This window comes from Poromitra crassiceps, assembly GCF_964638095.1.
Source record: "Poromitra crassiceps genome assembly, chromosome: 6".
NCBI classification, from domain to species: Eukaryota; Metazoa; Chordata; class Actinopteri; order Beryciformes; family Melamphaidae; genus Poromitra; species Poromitra crassiceps.
Window position 1 is genome coordinate 45,641,452 of NC_139627.1, and position 21,338 is coordinate 45,662,789.

The 21,338-nt window shown below is 47.7% G+C and overlaps 1 protein-coding gene across 3 annotated transcripts in view; it reads right to left on the bottom strand.

Annotated features, from left to right (window-relative positions):
• The window catches only part of parp4 (poly (ADP-ribose) polymerase family, member 4), a 43,922-nt gene extending 32,079 nt beyond the window's left edge, over positions 1-11,843 (bottom strand). For 2 of the 3 annotated variants that reach the window (XM_083638780.1, XM_083638778.1), the window contains exons 1-9: positions 11,719-11,843; positions 10,525-10,657; positions 8,746-8,968; positions 4,785-4,893; positions 4,333-4,411; positions 3,965-4,069; positions 1,676-1,834; positions 1,088-1,225; positions 76-243 (exon numbers count right to left, since the gene is read on the bottom strand). In XM_083638780.1, the coding sequence (XP_083494906.1) occupies positions 76-243; positions 1,088-1,225; positions 1,676-1,834; positions 3,965-4,069; positions 4,333-4,411; positions 4,785-4,893; positions 8,746-8,968; positions 10,525-10,650 (1,107 nt within the window). In that variant the 5' untranslated portion in view covers positions 10,651-10,657; positions 11,719-11,843. Of the gene's footprint in view, positions 1-75; positions 244-1,087; positions 1,226-1,675; positions 1,835-3,964; positions 4,070-4,332; positions 4,412-4,784; positions 4,894-8,745; positions 8,969-10,524; positions 10,658-10,979; positions 11,089-11,718 lie in introns of those variants that run through there. The other variant, XM_083638779.1, reaches the window with a different exon arrangement.
• Between the last annotated feature and the right edge of the window lie 9,495 nt (positions 11,844-21,338).

Below are 21,338 nucleotides of genomic sequence, written 5' to 3' on the forward strand. Positions count from 1 at the left end.
TATGTCTCTGATTGAGCTGTGTGTGTGTGGTGTGTGTGTGTGTGTGTGTGTGTGTGTGTGTGTGTGTGTGTGTACCTGACAGAGGTCCAGTTTGTGTGAGAGGAGCTTGGCGGTGGTGGGGGGGTGTGGCTCTCTGTGCGGCAGCAGGGTGTAGACCTCGTCCAGGAGCGCTGCCGCCTCAGCGGGACACGCCCCCCTCAGCTTCTTCTGAGCCTGCAGCAGTAAGCCCTCGGCCCTGCTCACCTGCACACAGGCAGAACCACAACGCCACAGCTTTATTAGTGCATGCATGCACGTTTTTCTCCTACATTTCCGACTTTAATCTCAGATTTGTAATTTATGTAATGACAACTGTCTGGGGCATGAATGCCATGTTTTGTTTGAATGTAAAAACACAAGCATTGTTGGGAATAGAAAGAAGTACCTCTCAAAATACTTTATAAACCATCCATCTACATTTAAACTTTACTTAACTTTATTAGTAGTAGCAGTATTAGTATTAGTATTATTAGAGACAGATAAACCAAGGATAATATGTAAACTGTGTGCATATTTGAGCATTGTTTTGCCTCTCTTTAATCAATTTAATTTAAGTCAAACATCTGTTCTCGTTGTTTACCATTGTACTGCTGTTAGTTTTTTTTTTTTCAATATTCCATACCTCGACTCACTCTCTCTCTCTCTCTCTCTCTCTCTCTCTCTCTCTCTCTCTCTCTCTCTCTCTCTCTCTCTCTCTCTCTCTCTCTCTCTCTCTCTCTCTCTCTCTCTCTCTCTCTCTCTCTCTCTCTCTCTCTCTCTCTCTCTCTCGTAATAAAAATAAAAAGGGTGGGGAATTGGGAGGGTTAACAGATGGGAGGGTGTACTTTTTGCATGCAAGTCTCCTTAAATTAAATAAAAAAATACTGAAATTAAATGAAATGAATCATCATCATCATCATAATACTGTAGTAGTAGTAGTAGTAGTAGTAGTAGTAGTAGTAGTAGTAGTAGTAAGCTGATGTGACAGCTGATGCTGCTGGCCAAATCAAGTCAGTCAGTAGCCCTTTCAAAAGAGAACACAAATCCAGAGAGGAAGACCCGGCCGTACATCGTTGAGGCTCAGACTGGTGATGGAAACTCTGAGGACGTTGCCAAGGCAACCGAGTGCTTCGGTCCACAGCAGTTCCACGAACACGCCCACTTCCTGTGACAGACTTCCTGTGTTCAGCTTCTCCTCCAGCAGCAGCTGTCAATCACACAGAGCATGTGCTAATCAACTGATCCAACCACTGCATTCTGCCCTACAAGCAGTGACTGTTTTGTTTGTTTTAAAGGCCAAATTTAGGTCAAAAGTTAGGACGATACCAATGTTTTATCCTACTATTTTCTGGCGGAGACATATTGTGTGGGTTCCAGAGTGACTTGAAAATAGATTTCGTAACAACCTGCTGGCAATGGCATAATGCGAGACCTCGAGGGCAAACCAATGAGGCTAGCACGCAGAGAGGGACGCTAAAAAGGAGCGTCCTCAATTTCTAGTTGTAGTAAACGTGCAAAAAACAGAGGCTGTAATGTTGATGATCTAGGAAGTGAAGCTTATTGTGCTGGTGCGCTCATTGGAAGTCACTCTGGAAAAGGCAGAGAAACTCTGACAGCTTTATGTACAGTCGGCTAGTGTGAAGCGTGTGTGACTGACCTGCCTGAGCGGGGCTGAGCCCAGGTCCCGGGCCTGTGGAGGGAGGCTGCTCCTCAGCTGGAGTCCTGCAGCCTGCAGCTCCTGCCTCAGGGCCTGGTACACCTCCACAGCCTCCTCAGAGGAGGAGACCAACACCAGGCGGTCCCTCACCGCTGCTGACTGTCAGGACAAGGACGAGAGGTACAGCAGGATGGTTTCAGCCTGATATTCTGACTGAATGGCTATTTTGTTCCCACTCCATTATTCAGAGAAACATACAAACTCAGAGCTGGAGAGCCCACCCTAGAAAGTGTTGCAGTTTTAGACTTACGCATGCATGAAATCGGTGCAGTTTTACATGTACAGTACGCATGCGCGAAGTCGGTGCAGGTCTAGACATACGCATGATCGAGTCAGACTTGCCAAGTTCGCTCATTGGGCTCGTAAATGTATAAAACATCCTGTAATGTTACACACTTTGAAACACTTAAATCAGCATTACGATGGTACTGTATAAGATATTCTATTATGCTTGTGTGCATTGATACCAATGTATTTGGATGATTGAATGTGTATATGTATGATTCAAATGTCAAACATCAGTAGCTTAGCATGTTAGCTAAAGCTAAACAATGAATGTCAACAACAAAGACGAAGGTCCCGCCATAGCATGACCATCGTTGACAATTTCCCCCCAATGTAGGTCACATTCCCCGGGTTGATCTGGCTGGTAAATCGGCTAGCTAGATAGCAATTTGTCCGTTAGCAAGCAAACTAACATTACCTAATATTAGCTAAAACAGTCAAATGGTGGTCAATATTAGTTAACGTTGGAGCTAATGTTATCTAATGTTATCAAATTATAAACATATCTAACGTTATCAATGTGATATCGTCAGGTTGCTTGCTTGCTTGCTAATGTGGATAAATTGCTATCTAGCTAATACCACATTCATGACAACTCGGAATACAGGAAAAAATGGACTCGACCTGTAAAAAATGAATTGAATGGTTGTCGAGGTCGGAATTACAGGTCGGAAATGTGGGTATCATTTTGAACTCCGATTAGTCCTAGTTGACGTCATCAAAGTGTTTGTTGACCTAATTTGAGGTGTACTGTAATTATGTAATATGTGATCATTATTGTTTAGATTTTGCTCTGATTATAACAATATGTTGAATTCAACAGCTATTTTGCCAATGAAATTAGCTAGCTGTGTATGTTTTTGTCCGACCGTCTCCGAGTTAAAAACAGGGTGAACGCAACTATTCCGGGGGTCGGAAAAAATCTGAATTGAAAGTTGTGCTCCGAGTTGTCTTGAATGCGATATAACATCACTATTTGGCCACTGCTCATCTGCCTTGCTAGCACTGACGGCTGCATACGTATAGTACTACACCGCCTCGCGCCTGCGTACGTCTAGAACACACATGGGCAAAATACAGCCCTGTGTGGCCCGCGATGGATTTGCAAAAAAAAAAAAAAAAAAAAAAGTACAGTGCACCTGAATGCAACATGCAAGATACCCGCTGAATAAGTGTCCAAATGTTCATGTCATTCTGGCCAATACTCCACTTCTATAACATTTCAGTCTGGAATATGGACTATCTTTCAATAATCTTTATGACTAAAAGGCTACATTGAAGTAGAAATTTAAATAATTAACTAATTGGTTTTGGATTTATTTAGCTTCAAGAGTGCATTTTTGTTCGTGTGACCGTCAACACAGGCTTTGATCATCCCGGGCCACTTACTGATACGCTTAAATTAACCCACTCATATTCTGGTTTATTTCAAGAAAAACATTTCGGCTAGTGGAAATTCTAATTGGCTGGTAACTTTAAAATCTAGCAGCCATATTGGCAGGTGGTCAAAAAAGTTAATTTCAAGCCCTGAGAGCAGGTGGTGACATAGGAGTGAGTGAGAAAAGGATCAAATATTGATGGTTAAGACTGAATAATGACATCACAACTGTTAATTTAAAATGAGTTATTCCTCTAAACCTGGCTTAAAATGCCCAAATTTTTCGCGCTGGCGCCGTTCGGCGGCCCTCAGCAGACCCTGGACATTTTTTGTGGCCCTCTCTATCATCAAAGTTGCCCATCCATGGGTTACGGCATGACAATATTTGTTCGGCCCTCGGCAACAATCTGGGTTTCTCATGTGGCCCCCCATGAAAAATAGTTGCCCACCCCTGGTCTAGAACTGCATTAGGGGGTGGTTAATGTGTAAAATATGTTTTTATAAAAAAAAATAAGGTATGTGATGTGGCATACACGACAGTGAGCAGTATCTCACAGACCCCTCACCTTGGCTGCTATGTTGTCCTTCCAGTACCTGACCACACAGTACTGCTGCCCGCTCTCTCCTCTGACACTCTGCAGCTCCAGCATAGACCAGGTACTGCTGTTAACCTGGACACACACATGGAAATACACAAACATATAGCATTAGCATTATTAACTTATTAACAGTAGTAGCAGTAGAATTACTACTGTAGTAGTGGTAACACACACACACACACACACACACACACACACACACACACAAACACACAAATACACATACACACACACACACACACACACACACACACAGGAAACATAACAGAGCATTACAGCAGATTCTGTGACAGGGGGTAATTAGCAGAGGATATCAGAGCCAAGAAAGGTTGTACCTTTTCAAAGATGGAGTACTTGGCCACTTGAAAATTGTCCTGATACATCGGAAGATCATTGTCATTTTCTGTATATATTCTGTGAATAGTGAACATTTGACAACAAAAAGGCAAAAATCATTAAAACTTCCTAAAACATATAGATCAATGTGTGTGTGTGTGTGGGGGGGGGGTGGTTTGAACACTGAGTTTACAAAAGCGTTTATCCTTTTCAGTCAAACGAAAGACAAAACCTTTGAGTGAAGAATCAGAGAATGGGGTCAAATGGAAGGGAAGACAAGGAAAAAAAGAGGATAAAATCCAGGTAATTTGACATATAATGATGTTTAAAAATGCTCCACATGGCACCTTTAATAATTTGTACTTATATAATGTGTCACATGCCATCTCCCCTGTTAATATAATGCTGTTGTTGCTGAGCCGAGCAGTGATTGACAGGAGGCGATCCACACCTGAACTTTTCCAGAACGTTTCCAGTCTTCTCCCGACTCCCGTCGACACTCTTTGCCGTCTTCTCTTTGCACTTTTCAGCAACTGGTTTGCTTGTTGGCACCTTAGACACTAAAATACACAGAATAATGCACACACACGTGCACGCGTTATGGGTTGCATCATGGGTTGCATGAAATAATCAACGTTTCAACATCACTATAACGCGCCAACGCCTACCGGAGGACGCTGAAAAGTCGTCACCTGGTTTGAGACCATGGTTTGAGACTTGTGCTCAAAGTGCTGCCTCTTCTCATCTTGTGTCTTTTTCACTCATTTCTATATAGTTACTTTTTCTAAATGTATCTGTATTTGGGAACCAAAGTAGTAAAGCTACGTTCACAACAGAAATAAATGGGTAAGCTACGTTAGCAACAGAAATAAATGGGTAAGCTACGTTCACAACAGAAATAAATGGGTAAACCCAGGAGTACACGATTCACTGGGATACATTTTATTCAGTAGGTCCCAGTGAATGGAATGCTCCAGGTCCTTCTTGCCTTTACCCATTTATTTCTGTTGTGAATACTGTCCTGTCCTGAGAGCACCGACCTCCCTCTGTGGAGGGGCTGAAGCGCAAGCGACTCCTCTACCTTAGTAAGCTAAGTTATTTGGCTTATAACTATTATGTGGCTTTGCACGTTCATTGTTGTTTTTCTCGCTATTGGGAGTGCTTTCATTGATGCGAGCAACTTACTACCATTGCAGGGATCAGCTGGGGTGTGTTCAGTTATATGAAAACAGTGTGCACCGTTTTGTTAACGGTTTCCAGGTTGACAGTCATGTTTCCTCGCATGATTCAAGATTCAACAAATGTATTGCCATGTCAACATAGTGGATAGGAATTTGTCTTGGGTCACTCTCAGACAAAAGACAAAGACAGTGCACCATTGCTGTTTAAATAAACATTTTGCTACGTGTTGTCAGGACTGAACTAAACCCCATATCCCCTGACAGTGTGCTGTGTGGCCCGTGGGATGCCGAGGAGGCGATGCTTAAAAGAGGAGATATGCAATAGAAAAAGGGTTCTCGTCCGCGCATCATCCAGCAAAATGCAGCTGAGCCAGGTGCTTCTCAGTTTGAGGAGAGCAAACTTACAGGAAACAAAGGACTGGAGCGCACTGATAGCAGCTTTCATTGGTGCAAACAGGTGAGGTGACTAATGTTTCGACACTAATGTGTCTTCATCAGAGTCAAAATGGACAAAGACATGAAGCAACTGGTTATATAATCAACCTAAACCAGGTGTGAAGTACTTATTGGATAATAGGTTGAACAGAGTTTCACATCTATTAAGAGAGTGGGGGTTGCCAGTCAATGCCCAAGTGCCACACCCCCAGTGCCATGAGAGACAGCAGAGCGTATAATTCTCTTAGGACACACTTGCTGAATGTATCTGTATGTTTTACCTTTGCAACTTTATGAGAGGTTGGTTTGAGCAAGTAAAACTATTTTTATAAGCATTTTACAAAATGACTATGGGAAAATAAATGGCGGATGAAAATCTCTGGTACAGTGCTGATGCAGGAAGTAGGCGGTCACTTTGCCTCTCTATTGTGTACGGGCTGCTGTCCTCGACTCAGCTTTGCACCACATGACAATTAATCAAGTCTACTTGACTTTATAGAGAGCCAAAGTGAACGTCACTTCCCGCCTTTCTCTGGGCACCAGCGTCCGAAAAAAATATGAATGTTGGTGAACGCAGCGATGCGCTACCTATTTGATCCCGCTTGAATTGTGCCACGGGAGTACACGTCATGTTTGTCAATTTAAAAGATAACCGTGCATGTCAAGAAAGTCGCAGTTTGTGGTAAAACTGTGGCACTATAAGTTATAAATCAGAAAGACTACGCACAACCAGTCGCGTCAGTGACGTCTCTCCCGCCAGTAATGTGCGACACGAGATGTAGTTGATTGGCAAAACAAAACAAACCTTACGTTTCAGTTTCAGGACAAACTGCGACTTTCTTGACATGCATAGCAATCTTTTAAATTGACCAAATTTGACATGTGTACCCCGTGGCACAATTCAAACACGATCAAAAAAGCATCGTCTCTCGCCGTTCACCACCATTCACATTCCTTCAGACGCTGGTGCCCAGAGAAAGGCAGGAAGTGACGTTCACTTTGGCTCTCTATTGGTAGAAAGGTCGAAACAATCAGGAGTCATACAAGCCCTACGACACATCACTCGTTCATGACACGCCCCTTTGCCTGCCAAAGGTTGAATTGTTGTAAAACGTCTGTACACACCCAATGAGCAAACTGACCTAAGCATTCCTGTGCGTGTAAACCGGCCGACAGAGTTCAAACTGGATTTTCAGTCAATATGTCCATACATCGACACACGGAGCACAGAGGCAGGGGACTGTAGCTGTTGAACCAGTGTCTTACCTACAAGACAACAACACCCTCATGACTCAGATCTGTGGTACGTGCAAATAAGGACACTGAATGAGAGGAATCATCCGTCACTGTGCTGAACTAGGTGGAGTCCGGATAGCTCTCCTGCCTTCTGTAGTCATGACAACATGTGCTATCATCACCCATGATTACTAGGGATGCACCGATATGAAGATTTTGGCCGACACCGATAACCGATGTTAACATTGCTGTTATGGCCGATAACCGATATTTACCGATGTCGATATGATCTGTATAAAAACACAGTTCTATGATCTTCAAATTTGCTACATACTGAAAAACACATGTAAACACTGTGAATGTGAAAAAGTAATGCATTTGTTTATTTCCAAAACATTTGGAAAAGCTCATAAATCATAGATTTACCACATTGTTTCCTCTCAATGTGGAAGATTTTGGCTGATACCGATAACCGATATTACCGTTGCAACATTAGACCGATGCAGATATGTTAAAAAAATGACTAACATCGGTCGATATCGATATGATTGCCGATATATCGTGCATCCCTAATAATTACTAACACTTGCAAGTATTTGAATGCACTTGGAGCAAAAGCAAAAATAAAGACAGAGAAAAATACATAAAATAATTTTTTGTTTTTGCTCCAACTGAAATGTTTTATGGTCACTCACGATTAGGGCTGGGTTCAAAAAATCGATTCTCCGATTTTTAATCGATTTTCATTTTAATCCTCGATTATCGATTCATATGTCCAGAGATCGATTTTTTTTTTTTATAATTTTTTTTATATATATATATATATTTTTTACTAACAGGCTAAAATATTGTGCTGTGTGTGGTAGTTGAAACATAGTTTCAAGTTGACGTTTAATTATGTTTGTAGTTGAAACAAAAACATAAATACTGTAGGCTACATGAATGGAAATGTTTGATCATTATTAATATCTACTTTTAGAAATTATATAGGCTGAAATCAAATCACTGTGCATAATTGTGAAAGTGTCTTTATTGACAGATGAAAAGGCTGTTATTTACCCTTTGTCACCACGTGGTGAGTAAATATATGTGTAACTAAAACCATTAAAATTGACAACAGGTCTGCAACTTTTTTCCCCATGTATCTACTTGGCTGGTTGGAAACCCCTGTGTTACATAACTGGACAGTCATGTAATTCAGGGTACAGCTCAAAAACCACGTTTTGGTATCACTAACCAAATCAATATTGAAAATTGATCGAATCGGAATCGAATCGAATCGAAATTAATCGATTCGCAACCTTGTGAATCGGAATCGAATCGATTCTTGAAATTTGAACCAATACCCAGCTCTACTCACGATTCAGTGGGTCACGGGTTGGCTTTGGTTCCAGCCTTAAAACTGGTTATATAAGGATTTCTCTAAATGTCTCTGGCGAAAATGAATGGGAAGCTCTCTTCCGGGGCAGGAGACGTCACGTGACGGTTCAGCTCTATAGCAACTGAATCCACATTTTAACCCTCGCTCCCTCTCAAAGTGAATTTTCAGGAGGAGACTACCTTGCTGTGAGGGTGGACTTGGCCTTGGAAAGAGAGCAGGTAGAAGAGGAGCAGAGGCAGAAGGAGAAGTGTCCAGCTTGTACTGGTCGGCAGGCAGCAGCGCTCCTCTCTCCAGACAGTGGTAGACGTAGTCCGGTCCCACCACCGGGGTCTGGTGCTTCTGGATGCTGCGCAGCCTGTTGGAGCTCAGATTGGACCCGTCGCCCGTCACGATCAGAGAGCACTGTGGGAGGAGAGCGCAGAGCACACAGCACACTGGAGCCTTAGTGATACGAGCGTTTCTAAGAGGCAGGAATAGACCTTATTCGATTGACGTCACTCACGTAGCTGGCACGCCCACCGCCGCCATATTGTCGACATAGCGCTGCAGCTCTCAAGTGACAGCCTATGTGGAGCAGCGTTTATAGGAAGCTAGCCGCTGTTAGCGTTACCTGTATCGTTCCAATTGTGTTCGGATGGTGACCTGCGTTACACGTGGCTGTAGTAATGACAGCAATAAAGTCCCCGTGGTTTGTTTCTATCTCTACCGTCCACAGATGTGAAGGGAGCGAGACTGGGGATACGTCAGCAGGAGGGGTGTGTGGATAGTTAGGAGTTTCTGACACCTCCTCACAGCAAAGTCTGTTCACCTCGTTCTTTTGTTTATTTACTACAGGCATTAATGGCAGCATACAAACAACAACTGTGGGTTTTTTATTGCTGTCATTACCATCGCTATTTTGTAATGGAACAGAAACGACAATAAGGCTGTTACTAGTTGTCAGCTGCAGCGCTGTGTGCGCGCAGGACGGTATGTCAACAATATGGTGCCGTCCAGGGTTAGCGAATAAGGTCTATAATCTCATTGGTTGGAGTTAAACTTCAGTGGGTGGAGCCATGGGACCAGAGTTTGATTTAATTATCAGAGGGAAACGTCTGTAATTCACAAAAAGCAAAAAGATTTGAGAAGAATCTGAAACTAAGTTGCCCCATGACCTGTTTTTACAAAGTTTTGTGCAAATCCGTTCATAACTTTTTCACATATCCTGCAGACAAACAGGCAAACAGACAAATGGTGCTAAAAAAATGTGGCCGGACACACACACACACACACACGCTGACGGTGGCCGGTGAAATATAAGGCTCGTTTGAGATGAGCAAGTTCTGCGCAGATTCGACCAGTTGCCCCGTTGCACGATGGTTAGAAAAGTTGTCCGACTTGCTCCGCCTGCCCGACTGCCCGACTGCGTGAGCCACGGGACTCTCGTGAGACCGAGGCGGGCGCAGATCTGGAGCGAGGCGCCACAGTCTGCGCCCGACTGCACAGAGCAGAGGATGACGAGAAACGCATCAAGCTGAGCGCCCATTGGTTCAACACAGGTGCGTCCCAAACCCACAGTGAAGTGTAGAAACTTCAATTGTATATCTATTCCAAGCTGTCACTCCATGGTCAGGTGATGATCTTCTGAATGTTTTTGGTAGGGGTCCATACCGATGTTGTATGGAGGAACCCCGGGGGAGCACGGGGAGAACATGCAAACTCCACACACAAAGGCCCTTTTGATGAGATAGTCCACCTGGGCCATGGGCACTGGGGACATGGGGGGACACACCCTCAGCGTCCCAGGCGGGAATCGAGATTTTACTTTTCATTGAGCCTTTACGATAAAAAGAAGAAAAAAAACACAGAAAGAATGGCCTGATGTACGTATCTGCCACCAGAGATATATCGGTCTACTGTAGGTAGGAAGGAAGTCACCTGTAAACTGCAGAAATAGGCCAACTGTCACAGCGTCTGACCTGCTTGTTCACCACGTAGGAAATGTTGCCTCCATTCTCAGTCACTGCCAACTTCAGCCTCTTCTTCTCCTTAAAAGCCAAAGTCTTCAGCTCGAAAAGCACACAGCAGTTTTCAAATACAGCCATATCCTACCTTTAACACACACACACGCGCGCATGCACACACACACACACACACACACACACACACACAGTGCGTGATTACTGGAAAGGCAATGCGGAAACAGGTTATTCCTAAATCCACTGCAAAAAGTGTCAATCCTAACACGTCAACAAGTTAAATATGATGTTGTACTGTCTTACAATCTTACTCTTATTATTTTAGTAACTGCCAATTTCTTGAAATGGTGAGGTATTTTCACTATAGACGGTTTTCACAGAATTGTGCTGCTAGGGTAGCCAGGGATCAGTTTGGAAGCACTGTTTGGAACGTTTATGTCCTGTCATTTCTTCACCTTTTTTACTTCCCACCCAATGCACCCATGTTGTGTCTAAAAGGCAGGAAGAAACACAGACAGCAAACCATTAATGAGGCTTTCCAACTTCCAATCCATCTGGTGATCCAGTGCCGGGCGCCCTCGTTAATGTTTTGCTTGCAGGTGTGTTTACTTCCTGAATTTAAGACACAAACTGGATGAATTGGGTGGGAAGCATAGGGGACGTGAAAAAGGCTAATACAAACAATGCAACCGGAAGTATACGTTTGGGGAAATGTAGAATGCTATTTCACTTGTTGAAAGCATAGCCTAGCCCTAGTTTAATTTAAAAAAAATCACATGACACATGCAGAACAGAGCATTCATCTTGCTTAATATCATTTCACTTGAATAATAGTCTAGAAGCAAGCTGCATTTGCAAACAGGTAGGCTCACAGCTGGGAGGTGTAGGCTATTCTTATTTTCAACACTTTACGAAAAAGCAATATTCAATATAGCCTAGATTAGCACTTAGGCGAAATTCAGTCAGCTTGTCTGGGGGCTAAAAAGCCTATAGACATTTTGTACAGTGTGTAGCAGCAACGCTAGAGGGAATAACAAAATTGAAGAAAGTTAAATCATTAATAACACACGTAGGCTATTTCAACCGGCTATTTGTTTCCAGTAAATAACATGTCTAGTGTTCTGAACATGGATGTATTAGGTTCTGAGAAGGAACCCAGGAAGCCTAATGTAAAATAAAGAAAATAAAGCTCACTTCGCTGTAGAGCTCCAAGTCGAGAACGTCACTCACTCACTGCGGTGGTTGCTGTCAGGAAGTGTGGGGGAATTAAAATTTCACACTGCAAAAACACCATACAATCCGACTTCTTTATGCTCAACCATTCTAGTACGCACTACACAGGCAGGCAGCATCAAGTCAGCGGCAGAACGTAAACGTCCGGTATGAGGATTTTCAAAATAAAAGTTCATAATTAACCAGGCACATCAGTTTTAGATTGATAAAGGTATAGACCAAATCAGCGGGATGTTTACATTTACTTCCGGGTACCCCTGGGTCCACACATTATAATGGCGGTGAACGGCACAAACTGACGTGTTGAAGACAAAAACAGACAAAGAAGACAAAAATGGTTTGTCCATGTTGTGTTGTTGTTTAATATCATTCATAACAACACTTTCACGGAATTGCAAGTCGACCTTTGTCTCCTTCCTTCTTCATTCCGGTCCGGGAGCACATTATTACATTGGTGTCAGCAAGTGACTAAGAACTTTGGCCGCTCGCCTCGCGCGATAACAGCGGAAAATGGAGCGGAACGGAGCCCGCCCAAGGATAAAGTTGGAGAGAAGGGAGATGGACGAGGCCGAAGCCTGGGAGTTCGCGAGGACGAATGCTGCGGAGGAGGGCTTGTTGGGGAGCTACAGACGGGTGGAGGAGAGCCTCGGGCGGAGGGAGACCGGAGCCGAACCGGGCCCCTCTAACAGGCAGGGACTCGTGCACGGAGCAGCAGGAGCCGGGGAGGATCCGGTACAGCTGGCGCCGGAGAGGAGTAGCAGCCGAGGCAGACGGGTCCCCATCAAGACGCAGAAGTACGCTGGTAAACATAGTTGGGAGGCGTTTCATGTCCAATTCGAACTGATAGCTGCTGATGAGGGCTGGACAAGGCAAGAGAAAGGGATAAAACTAGCTACGTGCCTAGTGGATGAAGCGCTAGCATGCTTGCTACTGCTAAGCCCAGGGGAAAGAGGGGACTATGGAGCATTGGTGGGGGCCCTGCAGAGGAGATTCGGGCATTGTGAGCTGCCGAGCATACAACGCGCCGAACGTGTAACAGGCGCCGACAGCCTGGCGAGCCGCTGCGTGTTTTAGCTAATGACATTGAGACTCTATCAAGAAGGGCATATACTCACATGTTGCCAGAGGTGCAGAGTGAGCTCGCCAGGGACCAGTTTGTTCGAGCTTTGACCCCGGGTTGGCTGCGCGCCCAGACCGAGCTGGCACGCCCAAGGACGCTGCAGGAAGCGTTGGAGCTAGCATCAGAGAGAGAGATCGTGGGGGCGGCGGCCGCAGAGGACAGCGCGAGGGGGGACACCCCCACCGTGAGGGCTACAGTGGAATACAACCCGGCCCAGGAGGAGCCAGCATGGGCGAACAAGCTGACAGGACAGATAACTGAGCTGATACGTGCTGTGACGCTGCAATCTCCGCCCGGTGCAGCACCACCGCAACTGGACGTGAGGCGCTGCTGGGAGTGTAACCGACCGGGACATCTGGCGAGAGACTGCCGCAAGCGTGCGAGGGGGCGGGGAAACGGCGCGGGGCTCATGTAGAAGGGACGGAGCGGGCCCCCGGCGTCATGTCCCACGCTGCCCTGTCATCGGCAGAAGGAGCCCAATGGCACGGCGGGGGGAGTGAAACTCCGTTTTCCCCTGGAGCGGAGAACGGCGCGGAATCGGACATGGTGGTGGGGTGGACAAGGGTTGGGAATCTTCTGGGGTCATGCTATGTCCCTGTCAGCCTGGCAGGGGTGCAGTGTGTGGCCCTGGTGGACACCGGGTCCACTGCAACGATACTGAATCCTGAACTCGTTCCGGAGGGAGTGCGGTGGGAGTCTACAGCGAAGCAACTGCGGACAGTGACCGGTGAGTTGGCTCCCATGAAGGGAAGGGCGAGGGTAATGATAAACGTGGGGGGACTGTCAGTGAGTTTCCTGGTATGGGTAGCAGATGTGCAGGAGCACTGCATACTGGGTTTAGACTTTCTTAAGTTTACTCGCTGCATAATGAACCTAGGGGAAAACACCCTGTGTTTCCCTGGAGGCCCCACTGTCAAGTTGATGCCCTGCCCACAAGCCCCGAGCACAGGCCCACTTGCAGTGAGAACTATGGAGACATGCGGGGACGCTGCAGCTTCCCCGGCCATCAGTGATAGCTCCTCCCCCACCGGCCCTAGCATCCCGCAGGGCTATGTCCCCGAGCCACCAGCCTCACTTCCCCTCAACCCCTCCCCCGACGATCAGCCCCTTCCCCCGGCCACTAGCCAGCCCCTGTCGGCAACGGCCGCCTCCTTTACGCCACAGGGACCCCCTTCGCTAGTAGCACCAAAGACGGGCGGGGGGTTGGACAGGGTGGCGGCGATAAGAGAGATGTGGGAGCGAAACCGTAGTGGGTTAGAGCCCGGGGAGCAAGAAGAGCTGTGGCGAGTGCTGATAGAGTTTCAGGACAGTTTCGCCCTTTCGGATGAGGATCTAGGCCGCACACACCTGGTGCAACACCAGATAGACACTGGGGACGCACGGCCCATCAGGATGCCAGCCCGCAGAGTCCCCATGGCATACCGGGAGGAGTCAGAGAGGACAATTGAAGAGATGCTAAAGGCGGGGATCATTGAACCATCGGACAGCCCCTGGGCCTCAGGGGTTGTGATGGTGAAGAAGAAAAAGAGCAACAAGAGGAGGTTCTGCGTGGATTACAGGCAGGTGAACAAAGTAACCAAGAAGGACTCATACCCGATGCCCCACGTCGACGAGTCGCTGGACACGGTGGCTGGCTCGGAATGGTTCTCCTCGCTGGATCTGCGCAGCGGCTACTGGCAGGTGCCCCGATGCCCCGATGCCAAACAAAAAACTGCCTTCCCCACGGGGAGGGGGTTGTGGCAGTTCTGCGTCCTCAGCTTTGGATTGTGCAACGCCCCAGCCACTTTTGAGAGGCTAATGGAGAAGGTGCTGGCTGGCATTCCTCAGCGGGAATGCGTTGTCTACCTTGATGACATCTTGACACACGGGGGTTCTTTCCATACGGCTCTGGGGACGTTGAGGAGGGTCCTGGAGAGGGTACGGGAGGCGGGCCTGAAACTCCATCCAGACAAATGCCATTTTATGAGGAGGGAGGTGGAGTTTCTGGGGCACAAGATCGGGGGCGAGGGCATCAGCACTCAAGAGGAGAAGATCCAGGCGGTGAGAGACTGGCCCACCCCCACCACAAAAAAACAGCTGGAGAGCTTTGTGGGTCTCGCCTCCTACTACAGGAGGTTCGTGCGGGGGTTCTCTAGCATCGCGGAGCCTCTCTTTCGCCTGAAGGAGAAGGGCGCAACGTTCGTCTGGAGACCAGAGTGCCAGGAGGCATTCGAGGCCCTTAAGAAGGCGTTGACGGAGGCGCCCATCCTCAAACCCCCAGATTCCGCCCTGCCGTTCATCTTGGACACGGACGCCAGCAACACGGGCATGGGTGCCGTACTGGCTCAGGAGGGGCCGGATGGAGAGAGAGTAGTGGCCTACTTCAGTAAGACATTTAACAAAGCTGAGCGTAACTACTGCGTCACGCGCCGGGAGCTCCTCGCCGTGGTAGCGGCTCTCAAGCATTTCAGATACCACCTGTGCGGCATGCCATTCACCATCAGGACTGATCACTCCGCTCTCCAGTGGTTGTTGTCCTTTCGCGAGCCGGAGGGACAGATAGCACGCTGGCTGGAGAAGCTACAAGCATACAATTTCACAATTGTACATCGGGCCGGGGCACGCCACACGAACGCTGACGCCCTGTCCAGACGTCCGTGCGCTTCAAAGGGGTGTCGATACTGCGACAAGAGAGATGCACGGGAGGAGGAGCGCCGGGGAGAGGCAGGGTTGTGCCCCATGCATGAAGAGGCGGGGCCGATCTGCAGAGAACTGCAGGTGATCGGAGCAGCTGAATGGAGAGCACAGCAAGAGCAAGACCCAGCTTTGCAGCCGGTCCTGCAGTGGGTGGAGGAGGGTCGGAGACCACCCCCGGAGGAGGTGGCAGGGGCAGCCACCGCCACAAAGAACCTGTGGCACGAATTTAAGTGTCTGCGGACACAGGAAGGAGTGCTACAGAGGGCCTGGAAGGAGCCGGCCACCGGGGAAAGCCGGTGGCGGGTGGTGGTGCCCAAAGCACTCCGAGAGACAGTGATGAGAAGCTCCCACGGGAGCACCGGTGCGGGACACTTCGGGGTGAACAAAACCATCCGCCGCCTCCGTCAAGGGTTTTACTGGGGGTTGATGCAAAGAGATGTGGAGGATTTTTGTCGCCGCTGCGACCTGTGCGCAGCCCACAAGGATCCACCAGGGCAGTCACACGCCCTGCTCCAGCAACTCGCCGCGGGGGCGCCCATGGAGAGGGTAGCCGTGGACGTGATGGGGCCGTTTCCGTGCTCTGACAAGGGGAACCGCTACGTCCTGGTAGCCATGGACTATTTCACGAAGTGGCCCGAGGCGTACGCGTTGCCGGATCAAGAGGCGGGGACGGTGGTGGATGCACTGGTGGAGGGAATGTTCAGCAGGTTCGGAGCGCCCGAGACCCTCCACAGCGACCAGGGGAGGAATTTCGAGTTGCGTGTGTTTGCAACTCTCTGTGAGCGGTTGGGCACGAGAAAAACACGAACCACAGCACTGCACCCGCAAAGTGATGGCCTCGTAGAGAGGTTCAACCAAACGCTGGCTAAGCAAGTAGCCATCCTCACAGCAGAGCACCAGCGTGACTGGGACACCCACCTGCCTCTGGTCCTCATGGCTTACAGGTCCGCTGTTCAGGAGTCCACCTCTTGTACGCCTGCGCTGCTCATGCTGGGGCGGGAGCTCCGGACCCCAGCGGAGGTGGCATTTGGTCGGCCGCCGGATACTCCTGCCGTTCCACTGGGGAGAGAGTATGCCAGGAGACTCCAGGATCGGTTGGAGTCCGCCCACAACTTTGCTCGGGATCAACAGGAGAAGGCGGGTAGGAGGCAAAAGAGGAACTATGATGTGAGGGCCAGGGGGAGGCATTTCCAGGCCGGGGAACTGGTCTGGGTCTATAGCCCTAGGAGGAAGAAGGGTCGGTGCCCCAAGCTGGACAGTCACTGGGTAGGACCCTGTAAGCTGTTGGAAAGGTTGGGGGAGGTGGTGTGCAGGGTCCAAATGTCACTCGGGGGGAGGGTGGTGGCACTGCACCGGGACCGGCTGGCCCCTTACCGGGGGGATTGTCTTCCCACCACGGACACTGTCCGCCCAGCGCCCTCGCAGAGAGACGTTGTGGTGGAATCCCCCGGGACAGGGAGTGTTAGCCCCTTTAGTCCCCTCCCTGCTGCCCTCCAAGGGGGGACCACAGGGTCGAGGAGGCCGCAGAGGCGGAGAAGGGCTCCAGTGAGTCACCAGGACTATGTGTTGTTGTAAAAAAAAAAAAAGACTTGTAGTGTGATGTTGATGTGCATGTTTACTGTACCACTTGGGACAAGTGTTTGTTTAGAAGGGGGGGCTGTGTAGCGATGTGGGGTTGCCAGTAAACATGGGGTTGTCTGAGGGTGGGGTTCAGTTCGTGGGGGTGTTGTAGAGAGTGTCCCACAGCACTTGAACGCGGCTGTGAATAGAGTACCGCACCTGAAGGGGACATGGGGTCATGTGGGGTTGCTAGCTCGCTGGGGATTGGTTGAGCGGGAAGCAGCCATTTTGTCGGCGGGAAAGAGTGTGTTTTGGCTCAGAATGTTAGAAGCCGGCTAACGAGAGGAAGAGCTAGGAAATGCTCTTGTTGTTATGGCTGTAGGTCTAAGCCTGTTAAAGGAGAATTTCGGTTTTTTCGAACCTGGAGCCATCTCCTGCCATTAATTATGATTTGTCCACTCACCAGGCGATCCCCGCGGCGTATCTGGGCGTCCTAGCGTTGTTTTGATATCAATAGCGTCCAAGTCAGTCGTAAAGTGGAGTTGATTTGGGGCCAAGTGTGAGCCTGTATTTCCTGCATCTAAATAGCTATTTTTCTTCCCTTTTTCGCCAAATATCGCCGTAATCTGATCCGTCAACATCCAGCCGAGTGTTATTTCACCCCAGGCTGTTTCCTGGAGTGCACAGGGATCAAATTACCTCAAACGTGATCTAGGTCACCAAGTCTCGTGAAGTCCCGCGATACTTTCCTGTCGACTGGCCAAATACAGGCAGGACGCTTTGCGGTCGTGGTTTTAGCGTAACCTATGTGGGGTTTGGCGTAACCTATGTGGGGTTTGGCATAACCTTCGTTATTTCGAATCCCACATAAGTTACGCCAAACCCCACATAGGTTACGCTAAAACCACGACCGCAAAGCGTCCTGCCTGTATTTGGCCAGTCGACAGGAAAGTATCGCGGGACTTCACGAGACTTGGTGACCTAGATCACGTTTGAGGTGATTTGATCCCTGTGCACTCCAGGAAACAGCCTGGGGTGAAATAACACTCGGCTGGATGTTGACGGATCAGATTACGGCGATATGTGGCGAAAACGGGAAGAAAAATAGCTATTTAGATGCAGGAAATACAGGCTACCACTTGGCCCCAAATCAACTCCATTTTACGACTGACTTGGACGATATTGATCTCAAAACAACGCTAGGACGCCCAGAAACGCTGCAGACATCGCTAGGTGAGTGGCCAAATCATAATTAATGCCAGGAAATGGCTCCAGGTTAAAAAAAAACGAAATTCTCCTTTAAGAGAGACCTAGAACTGTAATAAATGCACGGAATTGCAAGTCGACCTTTGTCTCCTTCCTTCTTCATTCCGGTCCGGGAGCACATTATTACAGGATGTTTTGAAGCTGACCCCTGGCTGTGATTATTTGTGATATTGATGTAGCCACGCCCATTTGACCCGGTTGTGTGGTCGTGTCACGACTTCCGGCAAAAAAAAGAAAAAGAAAAAGGCTGGCTGCTCCAATATCATCTCACTCTGAATTAACTAATAATTTAGCCAATTGTATGTAACATACCAAATAAAAGCAAACAGCAATGTCTAAGAATGCAATGCCATGTAACTGGCTCGTTAATTCTCGCATTCCAGGGAATTGCGTTAACGTCTGCAGTTCTTATAGGCGTAAGTGGCTCGAGGTGCGCTCGGAGGAGAGAAAACCACTGGAAGCTTTTTTTGTTGGAGTCCAGGTATGTATTACAAGAAAGTGCTCGTCATTGTCGATGATAACTTTATCTGACCTGGCTAACAGTGGAGACTCCGCTTGCTTGCTGTGTACCGAGCTCAAAGTAGTAGGCTACGTTCTCTTCTTCTGACGTTCTTTTGTAGACTATTTCGTGCGGTGACCGCCGGAAGTGTTAACATGACCCGGAGGAATTTGGCCCACAATGGCCAAATTGAATGAACATAAGGTGCTCAATCATCATGAACGAACAATTTCAGACGGACAAGCCCGTCTTTATTATCACACGAACACTTCAACACATGCATGCGGCCACAACACACACTCATGCTGACGGTGGCCGGTGAAATATGTCCTCTGCATTTGACCCATCCAGCTTGTCCTTTCCTCCAGGGGGCAGGCCAGGAGCAGTGGTCGCTTTTTTCTTTCCAGCGCCCGGGGACCAACTTCAGATGTCGTCACTGGTCGGATGACAATCTTCTGCATGTTTTTAGTGGGGGGTTATGTAGGAGGAACCCCCTGGGGGGCACGGGGAGAACATGCAAACTCCACACAGAAAGGCCATTTCGACGAGATAGCCCACCTGGGCAGTAGGCACTGAAGATATGTTATTATTATTATTATTATTATTATTATTATTATTATTATTATTATTGTTGTTGTTATTGTGCTCAGCTAGAATTAGTTAGACATATTATCTGTAAAGCCCTCTGAAACATGCTTGTGAATTAGGCCTATTGTACAAATAACTTGACTTGACTTGACTAAATAGATAAAGAAATGTGTGCTTTTATTTTGAAGGGAAAATCGCTCAACTGGAACTACTGCCAACTGCTGTGGATGATGAAGGAGGCGTAGCTGTCTTCCTGGTTCAGAGCTGGCTGAACCGAGCTGAACAAACACGCACCTATGACAAATGCACAGCACACCCACTTAACTTTGGGAAGCAATATTTACATCAAGAGAGCTGTGCTGTGCTGCCCTCCTCTGGAGAATATGTTGTACTACAAACAACAGAATAGACACCTGTATGTTTGTTTGACAGTTGTTCTAATCTACGGCCTCCACACTGTGAAAATGAGAGAGAGTTGGCAGGGGGAACTGGGCATTGAACTATAAAATTGCATGGGACACACTCAGTTAATAGCAGACCCCTGCTGATCCAGTTGAAAGATATTCACCATCGTCACTGTCCTAAACAGGTTGCACAAGATTTGCCCTTCTGTCTCGCCACTGTGTGACAGGTGTCAAGTGTCAGAGGCACATTGTCTCACGCTCACGCCTTCTGGTTCTGTCCTTCACTGACTGGATTCTGGGCCAAGATATTTGATTGGTGGCATTTGGTGCTCAAAGGGCATCACAAGTGGAAGCTGGACTCGTCATATTTGGCTGCTCGGAATCCACTCTGTGCCTCCCTTTTTACAGATTATGAAAGTGCAGATTATACGCTTTCAAATGATGTGTCATACACGGAAATCTGAAAATAGCTGAAAAAGATGTGCATATTTGAGTGTTCGTACTCCCAAAAGCAACATTCAGAGAAAATCTCTCTGGAACTTGGTGAACAAGCGTGGTTTGCCCCATAGACAGCAAAATAGATGGATGGGGTGTGTGTGTGTGTGATGTCACGCATTGGTTCGCGAACTCACATTCTGAAGCCTCTGGCTCCATTGTGGAATTGTGATGGGCGGCACTTAGCGGCAGTGCCCTTGGAAAATAGTTTCCAACAATCCAACTTGCCATTTTCAGCATGTAGCAACAAATGTTGACCTTTCAACCGGAAGCTACTGTAAGTAATTGTTTGCGTCTCTGTGACGTGCACAATATTTTCTTCCCAGGCATGACCCGCCCTTCTCTGCCTCTGATTGGCCTAGCGTCAAATGTCATCAAGAGAGCTGTGCTGTGCTGCCCTCCTCTGGAGAATATGTTGTACTACAAACAACAGAATAGACACCTGTATGTTTGTTTGACAGTTGTTCTAATCTACGGCCTCCACACTGTGAAAATGAGAGAGAGTTGGCAGGGGGAACTGGGCATTGAACTATAAAATTGCATGGGACACACTCAGTTAATAGCAGACCCCTGCTGATCCAGTTGAAAGATATTCACCATCGTCACTGTCCTAAACAGGTTGCACAAGATTTGCCCTTCTGTCTCGCCACTGTGTGACAGGTGTCAAGTGTCAGAGGCACATTGTCTCACGCTCACGCCTTCTGGTTCTGTCCTTCACTGACTGGATTCTGGGCCAAGATATTTGATTGGTGGCATTTGGTGCTCAAAGGGCATCACAAGTGGAAGCTGGACTCGTCATATTTGGCTGCTCGGAATCCACTCTGTGCCTCCCTTTTTACAGATTATGAAAGTGCAGATTATACGCTTTCAAATGATGTGTCATACACGGAAATCTGAAAATAGCTGAAAAAGATGTGCATATTTGAGTGTTCGTACTCCCAAAAGCAACATTCAGAGAAAATCTCTCTGGAAC